The sequence below is a fragment of the Grampus griseus genome (assembly GCF_964374135.1).
Source record: "Grampus griseus genome assembly, chromosome: 11".
NCBI lineage: Eukaryota > Metazoa > Chordata > Mammalia > Artiodactyla > Delphinidae > Grampus > Grampus griseus.
The window spans coordinates 94,503,639-94,526,689 of NC_139005.1; the positions used below are offsets into that span (position 1 = coordinate 94,503,639).

Genomic DNA, 23,051 nt, shown 5'->3' on the forward strand with positions numbered 1-23,051 from the left:
CAGAGGACATGGCTGTGTATTACTTATATAAACAGAGAAGAAACAATTATATCCATTTTGGTGGGGAAGAGGGCTCTTTTGGGTTGAGATATATCAAATATAAGATAGTCTTAATACTCTTGGTTAATGGTGATCATAAGTATTCTCCCAGGATCACCTGATTATCAGATACTTACAGTACATAAACTTTAGTATAAGTGACCAGCCAAACTAGCTGTGCACTGGACTCTAAAAAAAGGTCATTTCTCTTCATTTTTTTGATCTGTGGATTGCTACAAAGTCCATTGTGAACCAAGTTGATTATACATGTTCTATCCAAATATGGTTACGGTTTTTTCACACTATTTTCATGCAGAGTTAACATACTTCATAATTTCAAAATAAAATTTGAGGGTTTTTCCCAAATTACAGAAGATTTCAGTTAGCTTGATAACCTTGTTTTTAATCTATATACCTTTCTAAGTTAAACATTGTAGTTGAGGCAAATATCACCAATAATTATTAGGCTCAGGTCATCATTAAAGCCTCACATACAACAGTGAAGCTTTAGAAATAGCCAGATAAGCCACCATTTATATATATATATGCTTTTGATGCTGGTTTTCCTAATCTCTAAATATAGTTTTTTAAAAAAAGACTAGATTGGGCTTCCCTGGTGGCGCAGTGGTTGGGAGTCCGCCTGCTGATGCAGGGAACACGGGTTCATGCCGCGGTCTGGGAAGATCCCACATGCCACGAAGCGGCTGGGCCCGTGAGCCATGGCCGCTGAGCCTGCGCGTCCGGAGCCTGTGCTCCGCAATGGGAGAGGCCACAACGGTGAGAGGCCCGCGTACTGCAAAAAAAAAAAAGACTGGATTTGTATGATTACCATTAAATACGTTACTGTGCAAAATAGCTACTTCTGAGCCAAGAAGATGACCAACTTGTGATGCCAAAGGTTCCATATTAAAAAATAGAGAAGATGGGAATTCCCTGGTTGGCCTAGTGTTTAGAATTCTGGGCTTTCACTGCCATGGCCCAGGTTCCATCCCTGGTCGGGGAACTGAGATCTCACCAGGCACATGCCACAGCCAAAAAATAAAATAGCAAGATTTAACAGTAAATAATGAATAAAAATGATCTAAAGAGGGTTTTATTTTTTTAAAAAAGGTATTTTTTGATAAACTTATGTTGACTTATCTTTGTTATTATCTGTATCAGATATATCCAAGTGTTTGGTATGGCTTTAGAGACACTTGATAATGAAAACCTAAAACCTTTGTTGGGAGTGGGATGGACTCTTTCTCCTAGGAATAGGAAAGTAGGGCTTGATTTTACAAAAACCAAAAAAGGTAAATTCTTTGTAATACCTCTTACCAGAAAGAGAGGTTGAAATTTAAAACGACCCATACAGAGCAGTTTGGAGCCCTACAAAACATAGGTTCTTGGCAAGGACTTTAGCTGTCAGAAACCCCAGCATCCAGGAGCCATCCATGAATAATTAACATCTAATAACAAGGTCATTACTTTGATAGTAAAGTGTGAGAATGATCTCAGTGGAATAGTCTTAGCAAAATAAATGTTTCCTATTTTCCTGGGAAGAATTAGTAGCTAAGCTCCAGACTACCAGGATCTCAGAAAAGTTAGAACTGAGCCATTTCACCTCAGAATGACAAGTTTGATTAGTAAGACAGGAGAGGCAGAGACATTAGAGTTTCTAGAACTAAAGGTCTTTTCATGTTTAAACAGTCCTCTGGGAGATTTAAAATTCATGGTGGATCTTTGATTTTCTTTTATGAGATGTACACAGATTTTAATTGCCATTTCTACTTTATATTCATAATCATTTTTATTTTCAATACTTTTAAGTTCATTAATTCCCCTGAAGCAGTCCCTTAATCTATTTTGAATCATTAAGCCATCAAAATATCTTTGGTGCTCTAGAACTTAAGGACAAAATTCTTCTTTAAAATTGCCTTAATCCCCACGATTCCAGGGATAAGATGATGGTGATGACCTCAGCTCAGAGCTCACAGACTTGGTGTAAGCAGTGGTGTAGCTGTCTTCACTGACGGTGTTCAGTGGGACGTTTGTTTTCAAGTGTATGAAATTGGTGGGTCATGGATGTTTGCAAATGATGTGCTCATCCTACAGACCAGGGCTTGATTGAGTTTCTGGGAGTACAAAGAGGGAAATATTAAGCTGGTGGTGGAAGTACAGGATGGAAGATAACTGTAATATGATTTGATGATGGATCCTATCAAAGAGTTTTCAAGTGTTTTGAGAATGTAGAGGTGGGCTCAGTGAATCTGAATGTGCAATGAGGAATGTTTGGGAGAAGACTTTGTTGATGAGTTTGACCTCTGAGCTGGGCCTTGAAGAGGCCAAGTGAAGATGGTATAGAAAACTACGTCGGGCAGCGTCAAGTATCGAATATGATCTCTTTGCTTCTCTGCTAGAAACAAGTCAGAAAGGAAAGGCCATCATATACAGCCCAGCTTTTTATAGCTCTTTGGCTGGAGCAGTCTAGAACTGCTTCAATGAGTTGATCATCCAGAAATCAGGGAGCTAAGCTTGTTTTTTGACTAGACTGATAGTCATACATTTGAATGAGAAGTTACAGGTGAGTAATGTTTTGTTTTGGTAGCCCTGGAATGATTTTTCACTTTTTCCCTTTCTTCCTTTTTTATCTCACTCCGTGGTTGATTCACATTTCCTCGTCTAGTAAAGAAGGGACCAAGCAGACCCAGGACAGGGAAGGGTGCTCGGATCTGGAGTAGGGTCCTCAGGGAGCTAGGCTCACAGTTGGGTGGCACTGATTTTATGATTGAATCAACCAATTCAGAGAAGTCATATCATAGTATTGTTTTACAACTGATATTATTCACAAGCCTGCATTTTTACTCAGTTGCTTTTTAAGGTGCGTCTCAGGTTATATAGTTTGAGAATAAATTCGGTAAACCCAATCTTAAAAAAGAAAGTAGTTAAATAAATGTTATACTGCCTGTACCTTTCAATAACAGCAACAACAAAGTAGTGTTTTTTCTAACATTTGACTAAGTTTAATGCTTTTGGTTTATAGAATGCATCAGACTGCAGGGGTGGTGATGATATGCCCGTGATTGGATTTGAATACTTTTCTGAGCATTCTGAGATCAGGAACTTTTTTCAGTTGTAAAATTCTGTGATTCCACGGAACACGGGATATGATTCTTCTGAGGGAGAGAAAACCTGAACTGTTTCTTATTTGTGTTTTCTTTTGTTAACAAAAAGCCTCACCGTCGCTGTTCCGTTGACAGGGTGGCAATCATGGTTTGTTTGGAAATAGCACAGCACAATCGAGAGGCGTGCACACCCCCGTGCAGCCGCTGAATTCTTCTCCTAATCTCCGGGCGCAAGTGCCTCCCCAGTTCATTTCCCCCCAGGTAAGCCGTTCATGGATCCACAATTCATAAGTAAAAGTCCAGGTGGTTACTAGTTGTCAACTGACTGGTTTTGTGGGCGTAAAAGGAATAACAGTTACCCATCTAAAATGGGAAAAATCCAGATGCCAGGGATCAAGATTTTTAGAACAAGATGGCAAATCTCGTTTGTTTTTTTTATTGTATCGTGCATACAAAGTAGATGTTTTTACATGAAAAGCATTATGATTATATTCCTTTTAGATCTCCTGTATATTTTCCCAATGCTATATTGATTTTTAAACTGTATAATTAAAACTACTGTGTAAATTCCGATGCGTCAACATTCAGAAGTTGGTTGCCCTCAAGGCTTCACAGGGTAATTGCCAGGTTCTGGGTTATTCTGAAAAGTTTTGAGGAGATACATACTAAAACACTGACTGGGTGTTCTAGGGGGCGTTCAAGAACTAATGAAGCGGCAGAGACTTATTCACAGAGCAACTTTGTGTAGGACACGGTCTTTTGGGTACCATGGAAACCCTTTAGGACCCTCTATTAGCAGGAGATGGGACGAGTTGTTCAGGGGTATAGGTGAGAGATTTGTGCCAGTCTACCACATACTGCCTCTCATACACGTTTGTGGGAAACAGGTCTGAGGAGCAAAGTAAAAGCTGATAAGCCCAAGTAAAGATTCAGTGTGTGAATCAAGATCAAGAGCTTTGAGTCTGTCCCATCGTATAAGAGGGGGTGGGATACTTATTAGATCCAGCCAACAGGTTGTGAAGGGTCAGGTTTTGTTGTTTGTTTTTTGATACATCTTGTAAGACAGAAGCTTAAAATGTTTATTTGAAACCATAATCTATAGATTTCAAATCCTGCTTTGGACGTTGAGTCTGTCCATCTTGGTAGAGGAAGGAATGTTGATCGTGCCCCTGCCCCCATCTTCACGGTCCTGTCTGGAGTCCTCTTAGGTCTCTCTTCTTCCCCTTCCCTTTCTCTTGAGTTCCACTCATCCTTCAAGTCCCAGGTAGACAGAGCTGTTCCTGACTTCCCCAGCCCTTTACAGTGGCAGTGTCTTGCCTTTTGGAGCACTTGCCAACATGCCTTGCCATCAGACCAACAGCCGTCCATGGTTATCGAACGTCTGCAGTGTTTCAGGTTGTGTGTTGGCAGTGCATGGTTGAAGAAAACACTGCCTCCCCCATCGCTGCCTCCTGGAGTTGTGGCGGTGATGGCAGAGTAGTCGGTAGATAGCGTGCTGCATGGAAAAGCTTAACAGAGTTTGGGGAGCAGGGTGGGACCTCACACTAGCAGTGGCATTTAAGCTGGGTCTTGAAGAACGAGTCAGAGTTCGCTGGGCACAGCCAGATGAAAGGTGCCTTCCAGGAGGCAGGAGCAGCTTGTGCAGGGGGCAGTAATATCTGGAAGGACACGGCACGTTTGGGGAAATGCGGTTAGTGTGAGTAGTTAGTTTGAGCTTGTGGAAGTGTAGGTATGCTGTCTAGAATGGAATAGGAAGAAGATAGTCAGGAAGTTTGGGGCCAAATTTGGAACGGTTTTGTTTGCCTTGCTAAGTAGTTTGGACTTTGTCCTTTGGTCACCATGGTTTGTAACATTATCTTGGCCGCTACTTAAAAACACAGTTTCTGGGTCTTCCTCAATCTACTGAGACACAGAGTCTTGGGTGTTGGGGCCTCACCACCCCCAGGGGATTTTTACATGCTCCCTAGAGTCTGGCTGCTCCTGCTAAAGATAATATAGTGTTAGGCAAGATTTCTCAACTGAGTGGCAGTATAGGAAAATTTAAGTTTTGGAAAAATAACACCATGATATAGACGACATGTTTGAATGACAGAATCACTAGAGCAAAGGAGATCAGTTATGAAGCTAGTGCAGGAGTCCAGATAAGATAGTAGCAGTCAGGGGGACTTCCCTGGTGGCTCAGTGGTTAAGACTCCATACTTCCAATGCAGGGGGCCCGGGTTCGATCCCTGGTCAGGGAACTAGATCCCACATGCATACTGCAACTAAGAGTTCGCATGCCACAACTACGGAGCCCACAAGCCACAACTAAGACCTGTCGCAAATAAATGAATGAATGAATGAAACACAGAATGAAATTAAAAAAAGATAGTGGCAGTGGGAATTAAGACCTCCTTGTGAAGGTCACTGGTGATCTTTGTGTTGTGGAATACAGTGATCTGTTCCCCAGTTTTTACTCATGTATCAGCATTTGACACAGTGGATCACTCCCTCCTTTTTGAAATACTTCATTTGGCTTTCAGACACCTTCTATATTGGTTCTCCACCTGCCTTTTCTTGTCTTTCTGCTTTACAAGTTCTTCCTCACTTCCCCAGTGTTTAAACATCAGAGTACCCCAGTCTCAATATCTGAACCTCTTCTCACCACCTACATCCACTTTTAGGTGATCTCACCCAGTGGAATGACTTTAAAATACTGACAGTTCCAAAACTGTGACTTCACCCCAGATCTCTCTTCTGAACCCCAAAGACTTCTGGCCATCTTTAGTAGGATGCCTTATAGGCATCTGAAGTGAACACGCCCAAAACAGAACTTCCTGTTTCATCCCACTCTCCCCTCAAAACATCCTCTTCCTCTAGGCACCTGGCAGTCTCATCCTGCAGGTGCTCAGGCCAGAGCTGGTTGTGAGTTCTCACAGCGCACAACCAATCCAGCAACAAATCCTCCCTTCAAAACTTCATCCAGCGTCCGACCATTTCCTACTGTGACCATGGTCTCCTGACTGGTCCCCCCGCTTCATCCCATACTTGCTCCCTCGAGTCTTGTTTTCTGCCCCGAGTTCACACCGATCCTCTAAGACCGCACTGTCCAGTGTAGCCATTAGCCGCATGAGCACTTGAAATGTGACTTGTGGAATGGAAGAACTGAATTTTGGTTTCAATGAATTTAAATAACCACACCAGATTAGCGCCTACCGTATGGACAGTGCAAATGTGGGACATTTCTGTCAACACAGAAAGTCAAGGTAAATCATGTTACTGCTTTACCGGGACCCCTCTCCTGGCTCCCTCTCTCACTGAGAATACAAAGCCAGCTCTTCACTGTGGTCTTTGGGGCTCTTGGTGACCTCCCTGCCCCCCACACTTGCCGCTCTCCTGTTCGTCCAGACCTCTCCAGCCAGCTGGCCCCAGTGCACGGAACATACTCCCAGAATGCTCTTCTCCCAGATTGGCACATGGCTCCGTCTTTATTTCCTTCAGAGCTCTGCTTCAGTCCCACCTTATCAGGGAGGCTGTCCCAGGCTGTGTATAGTACACCACCACCACCGTTACTCACCCCCAGGAGGGTAATAAGCTTCACAGCGGCAGGATCTGTGGCTGCTCTGGGTTGCTGCATCCTGAACATCGACAACTGTGCAGGGCATGTATTTTAAGTTCAGTAAGTATATGTCAAGTCACAGGAGGATGCATTTCAGAATGATCTAGAAAGTGGAATTGTTAGGAAAGCACAGTGAACTTAGTCTGAGAGACTTAGGGTCTCCAAATCTCTTTATGACCAAAGTATCTGCTCTACTTGGAAAGGAAAAGTACTTGCGTTCTCCTACATTTTTGAAATGTGTTTATTTAGCACAACATGGTTAACATAAAAATTCTTTCTTTTAAAAATATTTATTTATTTATTTTTATTTGGCTGTGCCGGGTCTTTAGTTGCAGCATGCGGGATCTTTGTTGCATATGTGAGCTTTTAGTTGCGGCATGCATGCAGGATCTATCTCCCCCACCAGGGATTGAACCCAGACCCCCTGCATTGGGAGCACGGAGTCTTAATCGCTGGACCACCAGGGAAGTCCCAGAAAAAAATTCTTCCCAAAACTACCCTCCCACCCCACTGGACGCAAGGACAAGAATTATTTTTACGTAATCCCCTATCCAGACTTTGTTCATACACAGGCATGCTTTTCAAATAACTGCATTCATGGTCACAGCAGCCTGCTATTTTCATTAACATTGGGTCATAACATTTTCTGGTTACTAATATAGTCTTCAAGTTGATCATTCTTAATGAACAAAGCAGAATGTTCCATCAGGTAGACTTGATTTGATTTCCCTTTCCCAATTATTGGATATTGTTTCTAATTTTCCACTGTCATAAGTAACGCTGTAGAGAAATCCTTTATACATAGATCTTTGCCCACATTATTTCTAAATTTAGTTGCCCAGAATGAAATTTCTGGGTCAAAGCACATGAACATTTAAAATTCTTTTTTTTTTCTTTTTTAAATCCATTCCCCAGACCTTCTTTTATTTTATTTTTATAAATTTATTTATTTATTTATTGGCTGCGTTGGGTTTTTGTTGCTGCGCGTGGACTTTCTCTAGTTGCGGTGAGCGGGGGCTACTCTTTGTTGCCATGCATGGGCTTCTCATTGCGGTGGCTTCTCTTGTTGCGGAGCACGGGCTCTAGGCGCGCAGGCTCAGTAGTTGTGGCACACAGGATCATTAGTTGTGGCTCACGGGCTCTAGAGCGCAGGCTCAGTAGTTGTGGTGCGCAGGCTTAGTTGCTCCGCGGCATGTGGGATCTTCCTGGACCAGGGCTCAAATCTGTGTCCCCTGCATTGGCAGGTGGATTCTTAACCACTGCACCACCAGGGAAATCCCTGAACATTTAAAATTCTTAACGAGTGACTTCCCTGGTGGTACAGTGGTTGAGAATCAGCCTGCCAATGCAGGGGACACGAGTTCGAGTACTGGTCCGGGAAGATCCCACATGCCGCGGAGCAACTAAGCCCGTGTGCCACCACTACTGAGCCCATGTGCCTAGAGCTCATGCTCCGCCACAAGAGAAGCCACTGCAATGAGAAGCTCATGAACCTCAATGAAGAGTAGCCCCCACTCGCCGCAACTAGAAAAAGCCCGTGCACAGCAACGAAGACCCAATGCAGCCCAAAATAAATAAATAAATTTATAAAATTCTTGATGAATATTACCAAATTTTACATCCATTTTAACCGCTTTTTAGGGACAGTCAGTAATGTAAACATAGGAAGAAGATATTGAAACTCATCTTTAAGATTTGTTACAAATGTTCCATACCATGGTTTTTTTCTACCTTGCCTTTTTCTTCCTGTTACTCAAATGTTCAGAAAGTAACATATTCTAGAGGTGTTTGTCTTGCTTTTATTTTTATTTATTTTTTAATAAAGAGACCTTTTTTTTTTTTTTTTTTTTTTACTTTTATTGATTTTTGGCTACATTGGGTCTTCATTGCTGCTCACAGGCTTTCTCTAGTTGCGGCGAGCAGGGGCTACTCTTCGTTGTGGTGTGCGGGCTTCTCATTGCAGTGGCTTCTCCTGTTGTGGAGCACGGGCTCTAGGCGCACAGGCTTCAGTAGTTGTGGCACATGGGCTTAGTTGCTGTGCAGCATGTGGATCTTCCCGGACCAGGGATCAAACCCATGTCCCCTGCATTGGCAGGAGGATTCTTATCCACTGCGCCACCAGGGAAGTCTGTCTTGCTTTTAAATTGCTGTCATTTTGCACTTGTAACGCTTCATTAAATGCCATATTCACTCCCAACTAGAGCTTCACTTTCTCCAGCCCAGCTGGAGATTGAAAGGATTTTAAGCCAGAATAATTAATTCCCTGCCATGGGAATGTGCAAGCCTGCACTTTAATTACTCTGCAACCCAGGTATGAATAGTCATTTGCCAGGAGCCCAGTGAAGCATCTGTCTGGTCCTTTGTATTCACTGGAGGAGGACAGTACATGTGAATCTGAAGAAGGGAGAAGTTGAGGGCTTCCCTGGTGGTGCAGTGGTTGGGAGTCTGCCTGTTGATGCAGGGGACATGGGTTCGAGCCCTGATCTGGGAGGGTCCCACGTGCTGCGGAGCAACTGGGCCCGTGAGCCACAACTACTGAGCCTGCGCCTCTGGAGCCTGTGCTGCGCAACGAGAGAGGCCAAGATAGTGAGAGGCCCGCGCACCGCGATGAAGAGTGGCCCCCACTTGCCACAACTGGAGAAAGCCCTCGCACAGAAACGAAGACCCAACACAGCCAAAAAAATAAATAAATAAGCAAGCCAATAAAAAAATTTTTTTTGAAATAAATTTTAAAAAAAAGAAGAGAGAAGTTGAGCAGTGCTAGATAGGAAGTCCTCAAAGTACAACCTTGATAGTCTTTATAACTGTCAATTTATAGAACATATGAGATGCTGACATTTAAATTAAAGAATAAAAATACGTTGTGTTAGCATTTCTTTAAGGTCTTTCTGTATCTGTCTATCTGTAAATAATATGTTTCATGTTCCCTTTTTTGAACTTTATGTAATGAAATCATACAGTATGTAGCCTTCTCTGACTTTTTTACTTGATAATGCTTGTAAGATTTTCCCATGTTGATTTAGGCAGTTGTGGTTCATACTGTATTCTACTATATGAATATACTATCCTTCATTTACCTTTTCTACCCTACTATCGATAGACATTTGGGTTGTTTCCAGATTTTTGCTATTATGAGCAGTGCTGCTGTGAATATTCCTCTATTTGTCTCCTAGGATGAATTTCTCTAGGGTACTGCTGGGTCATGGGCATGTTTTACTTTGAATGGTGGTTTCTTTAGCTAGTTTTGAGTAGTAGGAATAGTAAGGAAGGTGGTGGGATCATGGGCTCGTGGCAAGGGGTAACATACATTCTCAAGACTGAAGAGAAACGGTAATCAGGAGACGAGCTGATTTGTCCAGTAGGTCTTTTAAAACTGAAAGAGGGGGCTTCCCTGGTGGCACAGTGGTTAAGAATCCGCCTGCCAATGCAGGGGACACAGGTTCAAGCCCTGGCTGGGGAAGATCCCACATGCCGCGGAGCAACTAAGCCTGTGCGCCACAACTACTGAGCCTGAGCTCTAGAGCCCACAAGCCACAACTACTGAACCCACGTGCCACAACTGCTGAAGCCTCCTGCGCCCCTAGAGCCCTGCTCTGCAACAAAAGAAGCCATGACAATGAGAAGACCGCGCACCGCAACGAAGAGTAGCCCCCGCCCGCCGCAACTAGAGAAAGCCCACGCACAGCAACAAAGACCCAACACAGCCAAAAATAAATAAATAAATAAATTTATTTTTAAAAACTGAAAGAGGGCTTCCCTGGTGGCACAGTGGTTAAGAATCCGCCTGCCAATGCAGGGGACTCAGATTCGAGCCCTGGTCCGGGAACATCCCACATGCCGCAGAGCAACTAAGCCCATGCGCCACAACTACTGAGCCTGCGCTCTAGAGCCCACGAGCCACAATTACTGAAGCCTGTGAGCCACAACTCCTGAAGCCCGCACGCCTAGAGCCGCAACAAGAGAAGCCACTGCAATGAGAAGCCACGCACAGCAACGAAGACCCAATGCAGCCAAAAATAAATAAATAAGTAAGTTAAATTTAAAAAAAAATAAAACTGAAAGAAGGGAGGAGAAATGACAGTTCAGACAATGGCTCTTTATTTTGGAGGCCAGTAGGTTGGGAAAGAAAATAAGCAAAGGAGATTTCCCATGAATCATAGATGAAAGCCTTGGAAAGGAAGTCAGAAACACGCTGATCAGTACAGACAGCCTGGAGCGGCACTGTCCAGTAGAAATGTAACACAAGCCACATAATGGGATTTAAAGTTTTTAGTAGCCCCATTTAAAAGAGAGAGGGCTTCCCTGGTGGCGCAGTGGTTGAGAGTCCGCCTGCCGATGCAGGGGACGCGGGTTCGTGCCCCGGCCAGGGAGGATCCCACATGCCGCGGAGCGGCTGGGCCCGTGAGCCAAGGCCACTGAGCCTGCACGTCCGGAGCCTGTGCTCCGCAATGGGAGAGGCCACAACAGTGAGAGGCCCGCGTAATGCAAAAAAAAAAAAAAAAAAAAAGATAAAAAGAAACTGGTAAAGTTAATTTAATAATATATATTCTTTAAACCAATATATCTAAATTATCATTTCAACCTTTACTCCGTGTTTTTAAATTATATTAAAATTTTTACTTTCCTTTTTTTAATACCAAGTCTTTGAAATCTGGTGTGTATTTTACACTTAAAACACATCTCGGGACTTCCCTGGCAGTCCAGTGGTTGGGACTCCACACTTCCACTGCAGGAGGGCATGGGTTCGATCCCTGGTTGGGGAACTAAGATCCTGCATGCCACGTGCTGCGGCCAAAAAAAAAAAAAAAAAAACAACCCACATCTCCACTTAGGTTAGCCATGTTTCAGCTGCTCAGTAGCCACATGAGGCTAGTAGTTAACATACCAGATGGCACAGGCCTGCAAACAGAGTTATTGTATTCGTTTCTTTTCTAGAAACTGCCACAGCAAATGACCACAAACTGGGTAGCTTAAAACAACAGACATTTATTCTCTTACAAGTTCTGGAGGCTAGACATCTGATAGCAAGGTGTCATCAGGGTTGGTTCCTACTGCAGGCTCCAGAGGAGAGTCTGCTCCGTGCCTCTCTCCTAGTTTCTGGTGGCTGCTGGCAGGGCTTGGTGTTCCTTGACATGTAAATGCGTCACTCCCATCGCCACCTCCATATTCACGTGGCATTCTTCCCTGTGTGTCTCTGGACTTTCTCTTCATCTAAGGACACCAGTCATTGGATTAGGGCCCACTGTAATCCATTATGTCCTCATCTGAAACTTGATTATGTCTACAAAGATCCTACTTTTGAATAAGGTCACATTTCTGAGATCACAGTTGGGCATGAATTTGGGGGGTGGGGGACACAGTTCAACCTGGTATAGTTGCTAAACCAAATGAATTTAAGATTCACACTGTGAAGGTAAGAAATACGATTTCATGAGTCACTGAGGTATGGTCTAAGACTCTGGTTTAGAATATGGTGTGATAGCGTAGGATATATCTCCACTCGTAGCTTCCTTCCCTGTCCCCGACCGCTCCCATCCCCCACCAAACAAAAAAAAGAAAAAAACCTTTTAATACAGTGAGGTTAGAACCATTATATCATAGACAATAAGTTAAGCCACACTGGTGACCATTAAGCCACACTGGTGAACTCAAAGGAGAGATGAAGAAGAATAATTATTTGAGATGAGTTGTGGAAGGTGTGTCCCTCATGCTGGCCATAAAACTCGTGCAGCGGTAAAGTGCACAGTAATGGTGTGCCTGCTTTGAGGTCCTATCTGCTAGGGGTCTGTTAAAATAGAAAATCAAATAAGGTGGGTTTTTGTTTTGTTTCGTTTTTTTAAGTCAGTTTATCTTTTTTTTTTTAATTAAAGTATAGTTGATTTACAATGTTGTGTTAGTTTCAGGTGTACAGCAAAGTGGTTCGGTTATATATATCTGTTCTTTTTCAGATTCTTTTCCATTATAGCTTATTACAAGATATTGAATATAGTTCCCCATGCTATAAAGTAGGTCCTTGTTGTTTATCTGTTTTTTATATAGTAGCGTCAAACAAGTTTTTTAATTGGTTGGCAACACTCAGCATCTCGCAGAGAGTAGAGAGGAAGCAGCTGGGAAAACTATTACTTTAAATCAAAATACTTTCCAAAATGAGAGAATTGACAGTTTAAATGCAAGTGCCTGAGATCTTGGAAGAAAATGAGTTGGTGAGCCAAGTATAGGAAACTTGAACTTAGATGTTTTTAGACTAGAAAGTGTCAAAGAAAAGATAGGCAGATATTCTTGAGAATGTAGCAGAGACGGTGACTCAAAAGTATTAGGAAGCTGAAGAATTTAACTTTGACTGTGATGCTAAAGAAAGGTAACATGGGAAGACCCCATGGCCTTCTGATGAAAGCTTTCTGATGACTCACGTTTTATAGGGTCATTTTTAAAAGATGGAAAGTAAGGGTATGCAAGTAAGGGTGAATGTGTGAGAGTCATGCTGGGAGATTAAAACACAAAATAAGTTGAGGCTTGTAAAAAGTGTCTTAGAGCTTGGTTTGGTGCAATGTGGTGACTGGAAAGGAATCATAGCTTTGGGCTCTTCATATAATGCTGACTGATTAAGTGGAAAGAAAATTTTTACTGCTTTTGTCTTCTCTGTTAAGAATAAGGGTGTTCAACCGAAAGGGTTTAAGATGCATTAAATCCTATAGCAGAGAAAGAATTTGTGGAAAGAATTGCAGAGCCCTGACTGTGATCTTTGAAGAATGCTTGGGGTCTTCAAGGAGGAGGGTTTAATAATGACAACCCCTCTTTCCTGCCCAAATCCTGAATTTTTAAGACAAAAAGAGGAAGGCTTCCAGGGGCCTAAACGTCCCCTTTACTACCGAGAAAGCTGATACTGGAGAATGTGAGCTTCCTAATACTGAATTCCAAACTTACCCCCTAGTAACTGGAATAGGGCAGTCCTCCCTGTGGGCTTGCTGCCAGGATGTAAGGGAAAGAGGCCCAGAGTGTTATGATAAAGGTGGATGCCCCTCTGTGTGGAGCCTCAGGTCAGCAGTGGGAAAGAAGCACCCCTCCCCTACAATGAAGTAAGGAGAATGGGGGAATTTTTTTTTTTTTCTAATTTTGAAAGAACAAGGAAAGTGGCTTAAAGACTGATGAACTTGGTGCCAATTCCAAGCAAGATTCTAGAAAAGATTATCAAAAACATGGTTTCTGAGCACCTGTACTAGGAATCGAGAATCGTAGTTCGCTAACATATTTGAACTTAACTCGTTTTCTTCACTGATTGGTAAAAAAATTTTGGATTATAGGAACGATAAAGTTGTTGTATCTCTATTTTGACAAGTCATTAGACAAGCTGTCTAAAACAGTTGTGTTGATTAGAAATGAATGACTATTCCTGGACTTAGACCAGTTTCAGGTTGGAAGGACGTTTTTAGTGGCACGTGACTAAATTTATCTTCAGCTCTGTCAAGTTCAACATTCCTGTCAGTCACCAGATGGGGAAACTCAAACTGGGAATAAGTGAAATAATAGGTAGAAAATAACTTGGTGGGGTGACTGTTAGTAAGTTAAAATATGAGAGGTTCATTCATCTAATAGGTGTTTATCGACCATCTGCTATGTGCCATGCATATAAAGATAAATGTAAAGTCCTAAGGATCAAAACATAAATTAATAAAATTTTTAAACCCAGCTGCTTAAAAATTACATGGGGAAGTAAAACGCCCCATGTAATTTTAATCTGATGCCCTATCTACAATTTTAATATTGTAGATTTTAATTGACAGTAGGCTTAATGTGTGAGTTAGGAGTTATGATATGATCATCAGAGAAGTTGAGATTGTAGGGACCATTAAAAGCATGGCTTTTAGAAGAATAGTTAGTGATGGCCAGGTCTACCCAGTATTAGACAACGTTGGGAAATGGCTTTTCTGTCCTGGGCTCTGTGTTGAGAAATTGAATGAGATACAGGTGAGAGAACTGATCATATGTAGCCTGCAGATGAGATGCAGGGGAGCTGTAATCATTGTCTGGACATCTGAAGAACCATCCTGTGAAATAATATGAACATGTACGGAGTGCATTTCTAAGCATTTGACACGGACTAACTCGTAAAATCCTCAAACAACCGTTTTGGAGATAAGGAAAGTGAGGCTTAGAAAGGTTTAGTAAGTCACTTGCTCTGAGTCCTATACCTTAGAAAAGGCAGGTCCACATGGTCTGCCTCTAGAACTAGGCTTCTGACCACAATGCTATTTACCACTCATGGAAGAGGGAGTAAGTTTGTTCTCCATGGCACTCACTGATTCAGTGGGTTCCGTGGATGTTTTTATAGCACATTTCCAGTAATAACTTCTCAGACAAAAGTTGTATTATCATTAATTTTTTTCTTGATATTTTCTAGATTGTAAAATTCATAATTTTTCGTGTAGAAAAATTTGGAAGTCTGAAAAGACAATTAAAAAGCCCCTGTAATTTCACCACTCAGAGACAACCATTGTTAACACTTTGGTGTATTTCTCTCAATCGTTCAATATTTTTCATAAATATTTTTCAAGGAAAAAATTGGCAGTGCTTGCTTTAGCTCTAATAAGATTCATGTCACGGAAAAATAAAAATTTTATTTTGATAAATTCTGAAAGTTCCTTCTTTTGGCTAGGTTTCTGCCTCAATGCTCAAGCAGTTTCCCAACAGTGGCCTGAATCCAGGTCTTTTCAATGTGGGGCCCCAGTTATCTCCTCAACAAATTGCCATGCTGAGCCAGCTTCCACAGATTCCCCAGTTTCAGTTGGTAAGTAGCAGATTTTCCTCCTATAGCTAAAAAGGTTACTTGCTTTTTTTCTTTTTTTTTTTTTCTCTTTAGCTTTTATTTGCTTCATTTCATGCAAACTGTTGAGTGTGCTTAAGGGTTGATATATCAGCTCAACTGCAGGTAAATGTGACCCGTAGACTGGGAACTCGGTGGTGCTTCCTTCACGGGCACTTAATTCATTCACAGTTTTCCCAGTAAGTCTGTCTTAAGGAAACTTGCGTCCTCTCTTTCTCCCCTGCTTTGTAGGCGTGTCAGCTGCTCCTGCAGCAGCAGCAACAGCAGCAGTTGTTACAGAACCAGAGGAAGCTTTCTCAAGCCGTGCGCCAGCAGCAGGAGCAGCAGGTACGTGGCACTGGAAGGGTCCCCCTGGTGCTCCACGGGAGGAATGCGTCTCTGCTTAACCTCTTCGATGGCAAACATGACTCAAATGCCGCCTTTCCCCGTGAGGTTCAGGGTGTCTCACGTGTCCGTTTTCCCTTGCGCCTGCTCGCCTCCAGCTGGCTCGAATGGTGAGCGCCCTGCAGCAGCAGCAGCAGCAGCAGAGGCAGCCCAGCATGAAACATTCGCCGTCTCATCCCGTTGGGCCCAAGCCGCATCTGGACAACATGGTCCCCAACGCTCTAAATGTGGGGCTCCCAGACCTTCAAACCAAAGGGCCAATACCTGGATATGGTTCTGGTAAGCTGTGAAGTAATGAAAACTGCCTGTTGAAAAATACCTGCCAGTCATGTTCTCAGCCTGGGGGTTGGACCTACATTACGCTGTTTTCACAACAGTTGTGCAGGGTAGGTGAATATTTGTATCCCTCTCTTTCAGGTGAGATATCTGAGTTATTGATATCCTAGGGTGGTTTCCTGAAGCTCACCACACAGTAAATAACAGAGACAGGCCTCCACCTTCTCTGGGTCCAAAGCAGTCTTTTATTACTTGTGAGTGGCAATCAGCTCTCCTACCACCAGGAATTTTTTCAAGCCAGTTAAATGTTTGTACCTGCTGTGACTGCTACACACGTCTGAGGTTATAATCTAATAAATTATGTACAAGTTGAGGCGTTTAGCTCTCCAGATAAAATTACCTTCTCTTGAAAAAATGGGGAACTGATATTAAAATTATAAGGCAAACTGATAAAATTCTTCTGATATTAGTATCTCATCTGATTTAAATAGAATTAGCACAAGTAAAGTTATACCTTTGACATTCATCAAGAATTTGTTGGCAGGCAAATCGTAGCTCTTTCAGAACTGGGGAACATGTTGTAAGCAGAGTCCAATCAGTGAGGCAGCAGTGATTTAAAAATAAAATTAAAAAGGTACCACACCCCACAGCGTTTTTCTTCTCAGACTGACAACATTTAGATTTTCTTTCAGTAAAGACCATACTGTTCTCTGCAAACTCAAAAACAAGAGTTTGGGGAGACTTGAAATCCATACTCCCAGGTGACAAAGTGACCCTGGACAAATGGCCCTGCTCTTTGTGCTCTGTGAGGTGCCCACTGCCCCCTGGGGAGGCCACATCCAGAGAAGAGCAGAGAGTTCAAGGACTCCTTGATCCTGGATAGTTGTAAGGGAATTAATTTACAGATCCTCAAGTTCTACCAACTGTACTTAAAAATGATTGCCTGAGAACTGACTTTTAAATTCAAAATAAACTTTCTTCCATATGACATAAAAGAAGGGCGGATTCTCCACCATCCCATATCCTATTAGAGCATGCTTCTCTGAGGTTCCAGGCAAGGAGGAAGCCTCCCTTGATGACCAATGATGGTGCCATTACCCCTGGGTTTCCAGTCTTCACCTTCTGAATCGTGTCTTCTGTTACAGATGAAGCTTGACATAAGAGCCTGGGTGTGTTGGTGTGGGTTCAGTTGTTCTGAATTTAGACACTGTACATGATAGTGAAGTGGGGCAACTGTGCTTCTTTTATATCCACTTTAGTCAAAGGGTGCGTAGTTCTTGAAAAGGAATCCAGTCGTATAAAGCAAAGAGAGCATCTGGAGGCCACAAGTGGCTTTTCCACTTGTTTTAAGAACACAGTTCTTTTCAGGCCTTCTCAGTACTCGTCCTGAGGGTATGTCTTAGTTGAAAAGAAAAGCACCTTTGAGCAGCTTGAGCAGTATAGTTTAGTGAGACTGACTCTTTGAAACAGACATTTTCACAGCGAACCAGGTAAAGCCTGTGGATAAACTTTTATGTGATTTCCTTTAGACTGGGTATGCACTGGTCAATTAGTTGTTAAAAACCTAAAATCATGATGTATTTATTTCAATGACAGTCTTTATAACATCTTTACTATCTGCTGCCCCCTATTAAAAAGTAAAATTATGTGTTGGCTACAAATCTGTTAATTTTTAGCAGTGTATACCTCTCTTATTTATTAAATATATAGAAAAATTTTATCATGATGTCTTATTAGATTAATCGTGTTGTTTGTGATTATTATACTTAACTATTCCTAATGACTAAAGGATCAGAGTTCAGTATATATACATATGTACATTTACTGAAGAAATTTCATGGGTTGTTTTTTTTTAAAATCATATTCCTGTTTCATAAGTAACTTAAAAAGTTAGTTCTGCATTATAATCCAAATTAAATAAGGAGGAAGAACATATTGACTTATTTATGTCTGCTCACTTATTAAACAATGGATAAATTAATTTTATTAGGTCTTTATATTAATTGTGATCTGACCACTTATAATCTGCCTTACAAGATGCATTTTGCAATTTATTTCACAGTTACAATTCTCCTTAATTCATATTACCACATTTCTTGGAATTGAAAAATTGGGACTGAAAACAAGTCTGATTTGGCTGACTATTTTGAATAAATTGAATCTATAACTGTAAGATTTTGATGAAAATATAGTTAAAGCATTTACACAGGTTAAAATTTTTTCAAAAAAGATTATATGGCAAAGCTGTAATAAAATGAATGAATATACATGAGTATAAATGGTGCTGAGTATAGCAAACTAAAAAAAAAATACCTGTAGGTTAAAAACTAGCAAGAATAATTAAGTTTCTTAATAAATATTGATAAAGCCTCTACTGGTATATTTTCTCAGAATTAAAAAGTTGAATGACTTTCATGACTGCTTAACGGGTTACCCTTAGCTATTTTTGTTTCTGTTTTTTTTTAATATTTATTTTTTTGTCTGCTTTGGGTGTTCATTGTGGAGCACGGGCTTCCCTCTAGTTGCAGCGTGGAGACTTCTCTCTAGTTGTGGCATGAGGGTTTTCTCTTCTCTAGTTGTGGCGCGTGGGCTCCAGGGCTCGTGAGCTCTGTAGTTTGCAGCACGCAGGCTCTCTAGTTGAGGTGCGCGAGCTCAGTAGTTGTGGCACGCAGGCTTAGTTGCCCCGCGGCATGTGGGATCTTAGTTCCCTAACCAGGGATCAAATCCGCATCCCCTGCATTGGAAGGCGGATTCTTTACCACTGGACCACCAGGGAAATCCCCCTAGCTGATTGTTTTTGTAAAGTAGATGGTTTCTAATTTTCTGCTTTTAGCAAAATGGAAAATATACCTAATTGAATTGTCATGTGATAATGACCTGTCTAAAAATTAGTATTTATACTAAATATATACTAAATACTAAAAGTAGTTTTAGTATTTGTTTTATTGAGCAGGTGGGGGGGAGGAAATATACCTAAAAAGGAATGTAAAATAACTGATGTAATTACAAGACTCCTCCTTTTCCCATCGCCTTATTTGTGTAAGATATCTTAGTGCTTTATCAAGACTACAAAAATTTTTTAAATAGGAATAGTGTGAACTAAATCTCATTCTAGTATTAAGTCATAGTCACTCACAAATATCTGAACCAATGGAGAAGCAAAGTCACTCATCAGGAAGGGCATGTCAAATAAAATTTTATGTTTAAAATTTATCAAAATATGTAATATTTCTGTGTATGGTATATCCAGTGAAAAGTAGAGTTATGAATAGTAGAGATTATTAAAATAGCAGAAGAATAACTATATCTTTCCTGGTATTATGGTGTGTCAATATCACATGTGCATGTGGACATGGATTAGAACAGTTGTATTAAAGGGGCAACTGTGGATGATTTGTTTCTTTTATAATTTATTCTTTATTATAATTATTATTTTTTTAACATCTTTATTGGAGTGTAATTGCTTTACAATGGTGTGTTAGTTTCTGCTTTATAACAAAGTGAATCAGCTATACATACACATATATCCCCATATCTCCTCCCTATCCCACCCCTCTAGAGGGTCACAAAGCACCAAGCTGATCTCCCTGTGCTATGCGGCCGCTTCCCACTAGCTAGCTATTTTACATTTGGTAGTGTATATGTGTCCATGCCACTCTCTCACTTTGTCCCAGCTTACCCTTCCCCCTCCCCGTGTCCTCAAGTCCATTCTCTACGTCTGCGTCTTTATTCCTGTCCTGCCCCTAGGTTCATCAGAAACTTTTTTTTTTTTTTTTTAGTTTCCATATATATGTGTTAGCATACGGTATTTGTTTTTCTCTTTCTGACTTACTTCACTCTGTATGACAGACTCTAGGTCCCTCCACCTCACTACAAATAACTCAGTTTCGTTTCTTTTTATGGGTGAGTAATATTCCATTTTATATAATGTGCCACATCTTCTTTATCCATTTATAATTATTATAAAACCCCAGGAACTTGTTTTTTAATCTGCAGCCAAAGTAATAGTGGAAAATATAGAACTACGGCAAAGAGAGTGAAGGAGTGATCAATTAAGGACAAGTTAATTTGAGAGAGTGTCCTTAAGGAGGTAAGCCCTGAGACAAGTGGTAGTGATGAATAGACAACGAATTAGAGTGTGTGGCAAAGAAAGTAATTCTGGCAAGGACAGATAAGGTAGCCAAGAGCTTGTATTTGTAAGAATGATAAGGGAGGTAAAAGGAATGTACTGGTGAAATGAGGCCCTGGAAAGGCAAGGGGCATGTCTTATCTCTGATTGTACCTTAGCTCCTAACACAGAGCCTGGCACAAATTAGGCTCTCCATAAATATTCATTGGACTGAACTAAATGACTTGTTTGATTAGAATTTCTGTCGGGGAACTGGAGAATTACTGGAGACTACTTGATGGACTGAGGAAGTTTGGTTTGATGAAATAGCAAGGACAGTCAAGTCAGTGTTTTCCTGGGTTTGGAGGTGTGATAGCTCATGAGCAGCCCCAGAGGTCACGAGTGGAGTGCCCTCTGCCTTCTGTTAATGCAGCCTCTAGAGCACAGAATTCCTTTCATCCAGATTTGTTGAGCACATTCTATTCTAACGTCAGGCCAGTCACTATGTGACATCGAAGAAAGATACAGTTACATACAACCTTGCACTGATTTTCCTCTCATAGTTTTGGGTTTGTAGATTGGACCTTTCAAGGCACTTATCTCCTGTGTTTTTTTGTGTTTTTTTGCCCTCTTCAGTTTTTTTTCCTTACTACACTTTATTGCTTAGTTAACGGTGCTGCCATATCGTGTTGGCATTTAATCCACAAGTTTCTAATGAGAAAGATGCCCACTTTACCTAAGGTTCAGGGGGAACTGCTCAAACTCTTTTCTCTCCTAAGATTTATAACTCTTACTAATTTTTAATATTTTATGTGTCACAGAAGAACTCTAAGCAGCTGAAATTAAATAACTTTAATTCATTGTGAGTTTTAAATTTTAGAGCAACTTTAAAGAAAATTAATATATAAAGGAATGGTTTCTTACCTTACTAATCCTTACATTCTTCTTTTTAATCTTCACCAGAATCCCAGGTTATTTTCAAAAGCTCTTTCTCAATGATTAGAACCGAGCTTTCAGATGGCCTGGAATCCAGGCACTTTGGGCTGGTTTTCTAAGTCAAAGGTAGAGGTGTAATTTACGCAAGGAGTAAACCCACGTAGGCCACTAAAGCTGTATCAGAGAAGGCCCTTGTTCCTTTCAACCTCCCTGTCCTCCAGTCTCATTTCATTTTAGCCACATAGGACAAAAGGGAAAATATCTTAAACTCTTCTTTTTTACAAAGAAGGGTTCGGGGACTTCCCTGGTGGCGCAGTGATTAAGAATCTGCCTGCCAATGCAGGGGACACGGGTTCAAGCCCTGGTCCGGGAAGATCCCACATGCTGCGGAGCAACTAAGCCCATGCGCCACAACTACTGAGCCTGTGCTCTGGAGCCCACAAGCCACAACTACTGAAGCCCACGCGCCACAACTGCTGAAGCCCGCGCGCCTAGAGCCCATGCTCCGCAACAAGAGAAGCCACCGCAATGAGAAGCCCGCGCACCGCAGCAAAGAGTAGCCATTGCCCACCGCAACTAGAGAAGGCCTGCGTGCAGCAACAAAGACCCAACACAGCCAAAAATAATTAATTTAAAAATAATAATAAATAAAATAAAAAGAAGGGTTCAATCTGAAATTTTTTCAGCTCATTCCAAGGACTTCTGCTCCCCACCCACACCCTCCAAGCAACCACTTGGACTAGTAAAGTCAGTTACAAACTGTGTGAAAGGACAGTGTTCTGTATATTAATAGCAACATTTTAAACAGGTCAAGAAAGGTGTTAGAACTGATTTGATTTATTGTGCATTTATAAAACTATCCCTGACAAGAGAAGCACAGGGGAGAAAAATGTGACCTGGGCCCCCAATGGGATTTGGATAGATGGAACTTGAGGGCCAATAAGACAACACCAGATGGCGGGAGAGTAAAGTGGATACAGCGTGGAGTCTGGCCTGGCTGGAGCTGCACGTCCACTAGGGGAAGAATAGACCCCGCAGGCCACCTGAGCTGAGGCGTGGTGGGAACCCTGCTGACCTCCTTGGGTGTCCATGCTTGCCTGTTGTTACCACCCTGTGGCTCATTCTCCTTTTTCTGTTTTTTACTCATTATTCTTCCCTTCCCCCTGTTTCAGTGGTTGATTTTAGTCCTTTACTTTTTTTGAGCATCAGTTTGAAAAGTATTAAATACGTTCTGACCCAGAATGGATGGTGGGCCCTGTGAGGCTACATCAACAAGCCTGTCCTGTCTGGCTTTCACCTGTCCAGCCCTGTGCAGTGGGAAAATGTTAACTTGCCAAAACCCTTGCTAAAAGCCTGACACCTGGCAGCACACGGCGAAGTAAACTGAATCTCTCGCCAATTGCCTAGCCAAGCTATGGGGTCTTTGTCATTATATAAAAACTTTTTCAAATTGATCTCCCAGATTCTATCTACCCCATTCTCACACTGTCAGGTCTCTTTGTAAAATACAGGTCTAGTTATCTCTCCTCACTTGCTGAAGAATTTCATCTCCTGTCTTAGAGGGGAAAAAAAGGTCTAGACTCCTCAGCCTGATACATGAAGACCCTACACGCCACGCCACTTCATCGCTCCCTATCTCACTGCATCCATAGGCAGCCAAGCATTGGAGTCACATTGGGCTTGTCATCATTCCCTACACATGCCTGATAGTCACCAGTCAGAGCTTTGTACTTGGTTTCCTTGACTTACTCGCCTACCTCGCCTAGGTCCAGGATCAGTGTCCCT

At 41.8% G+C, this 23,051-nt stretch overlaps 1 protein-coding gene across 4 annotated transcripts in view; it reads left to right on the forward strand.

Annotated features, from left to right (window-relative positions):
* The window catches only part of TNRC6B (trinucleotide repeat containing adaptor 6B), a 247,967-nt gene that overhangs the window by 209,521 nt on the left and 15,395 nt on the right, over nucleotides 1-23,051 (forward strand). For all 4 annotated transcript variants that reach the window (XM_082665487.1, XM_082665488.1, XM_082665489.1 and 1 more), the window contains 4 exons: nucleotides 3,279-3,404; nucleotides 15,395-15,526; nucleotides 15,794-15,889; nucleotides 16,045-16,225. In XM_082665487.1, the coding sequence (XP_082521613.1) occupies nucleotides 3,279-3,404; nucleotides 15,395-15,526; nucleotides 15,794-15,889; nucleotides 16,045-16,225 (535 nt within the window). The remainder of the gene's footprint in view (nucleotides 1-3,278; nucleotides 3,405-15,394; nucleotides 15,527-15,793; nucleotides 15,890-16,044; nucleotides 16,226-23,051) is intronic.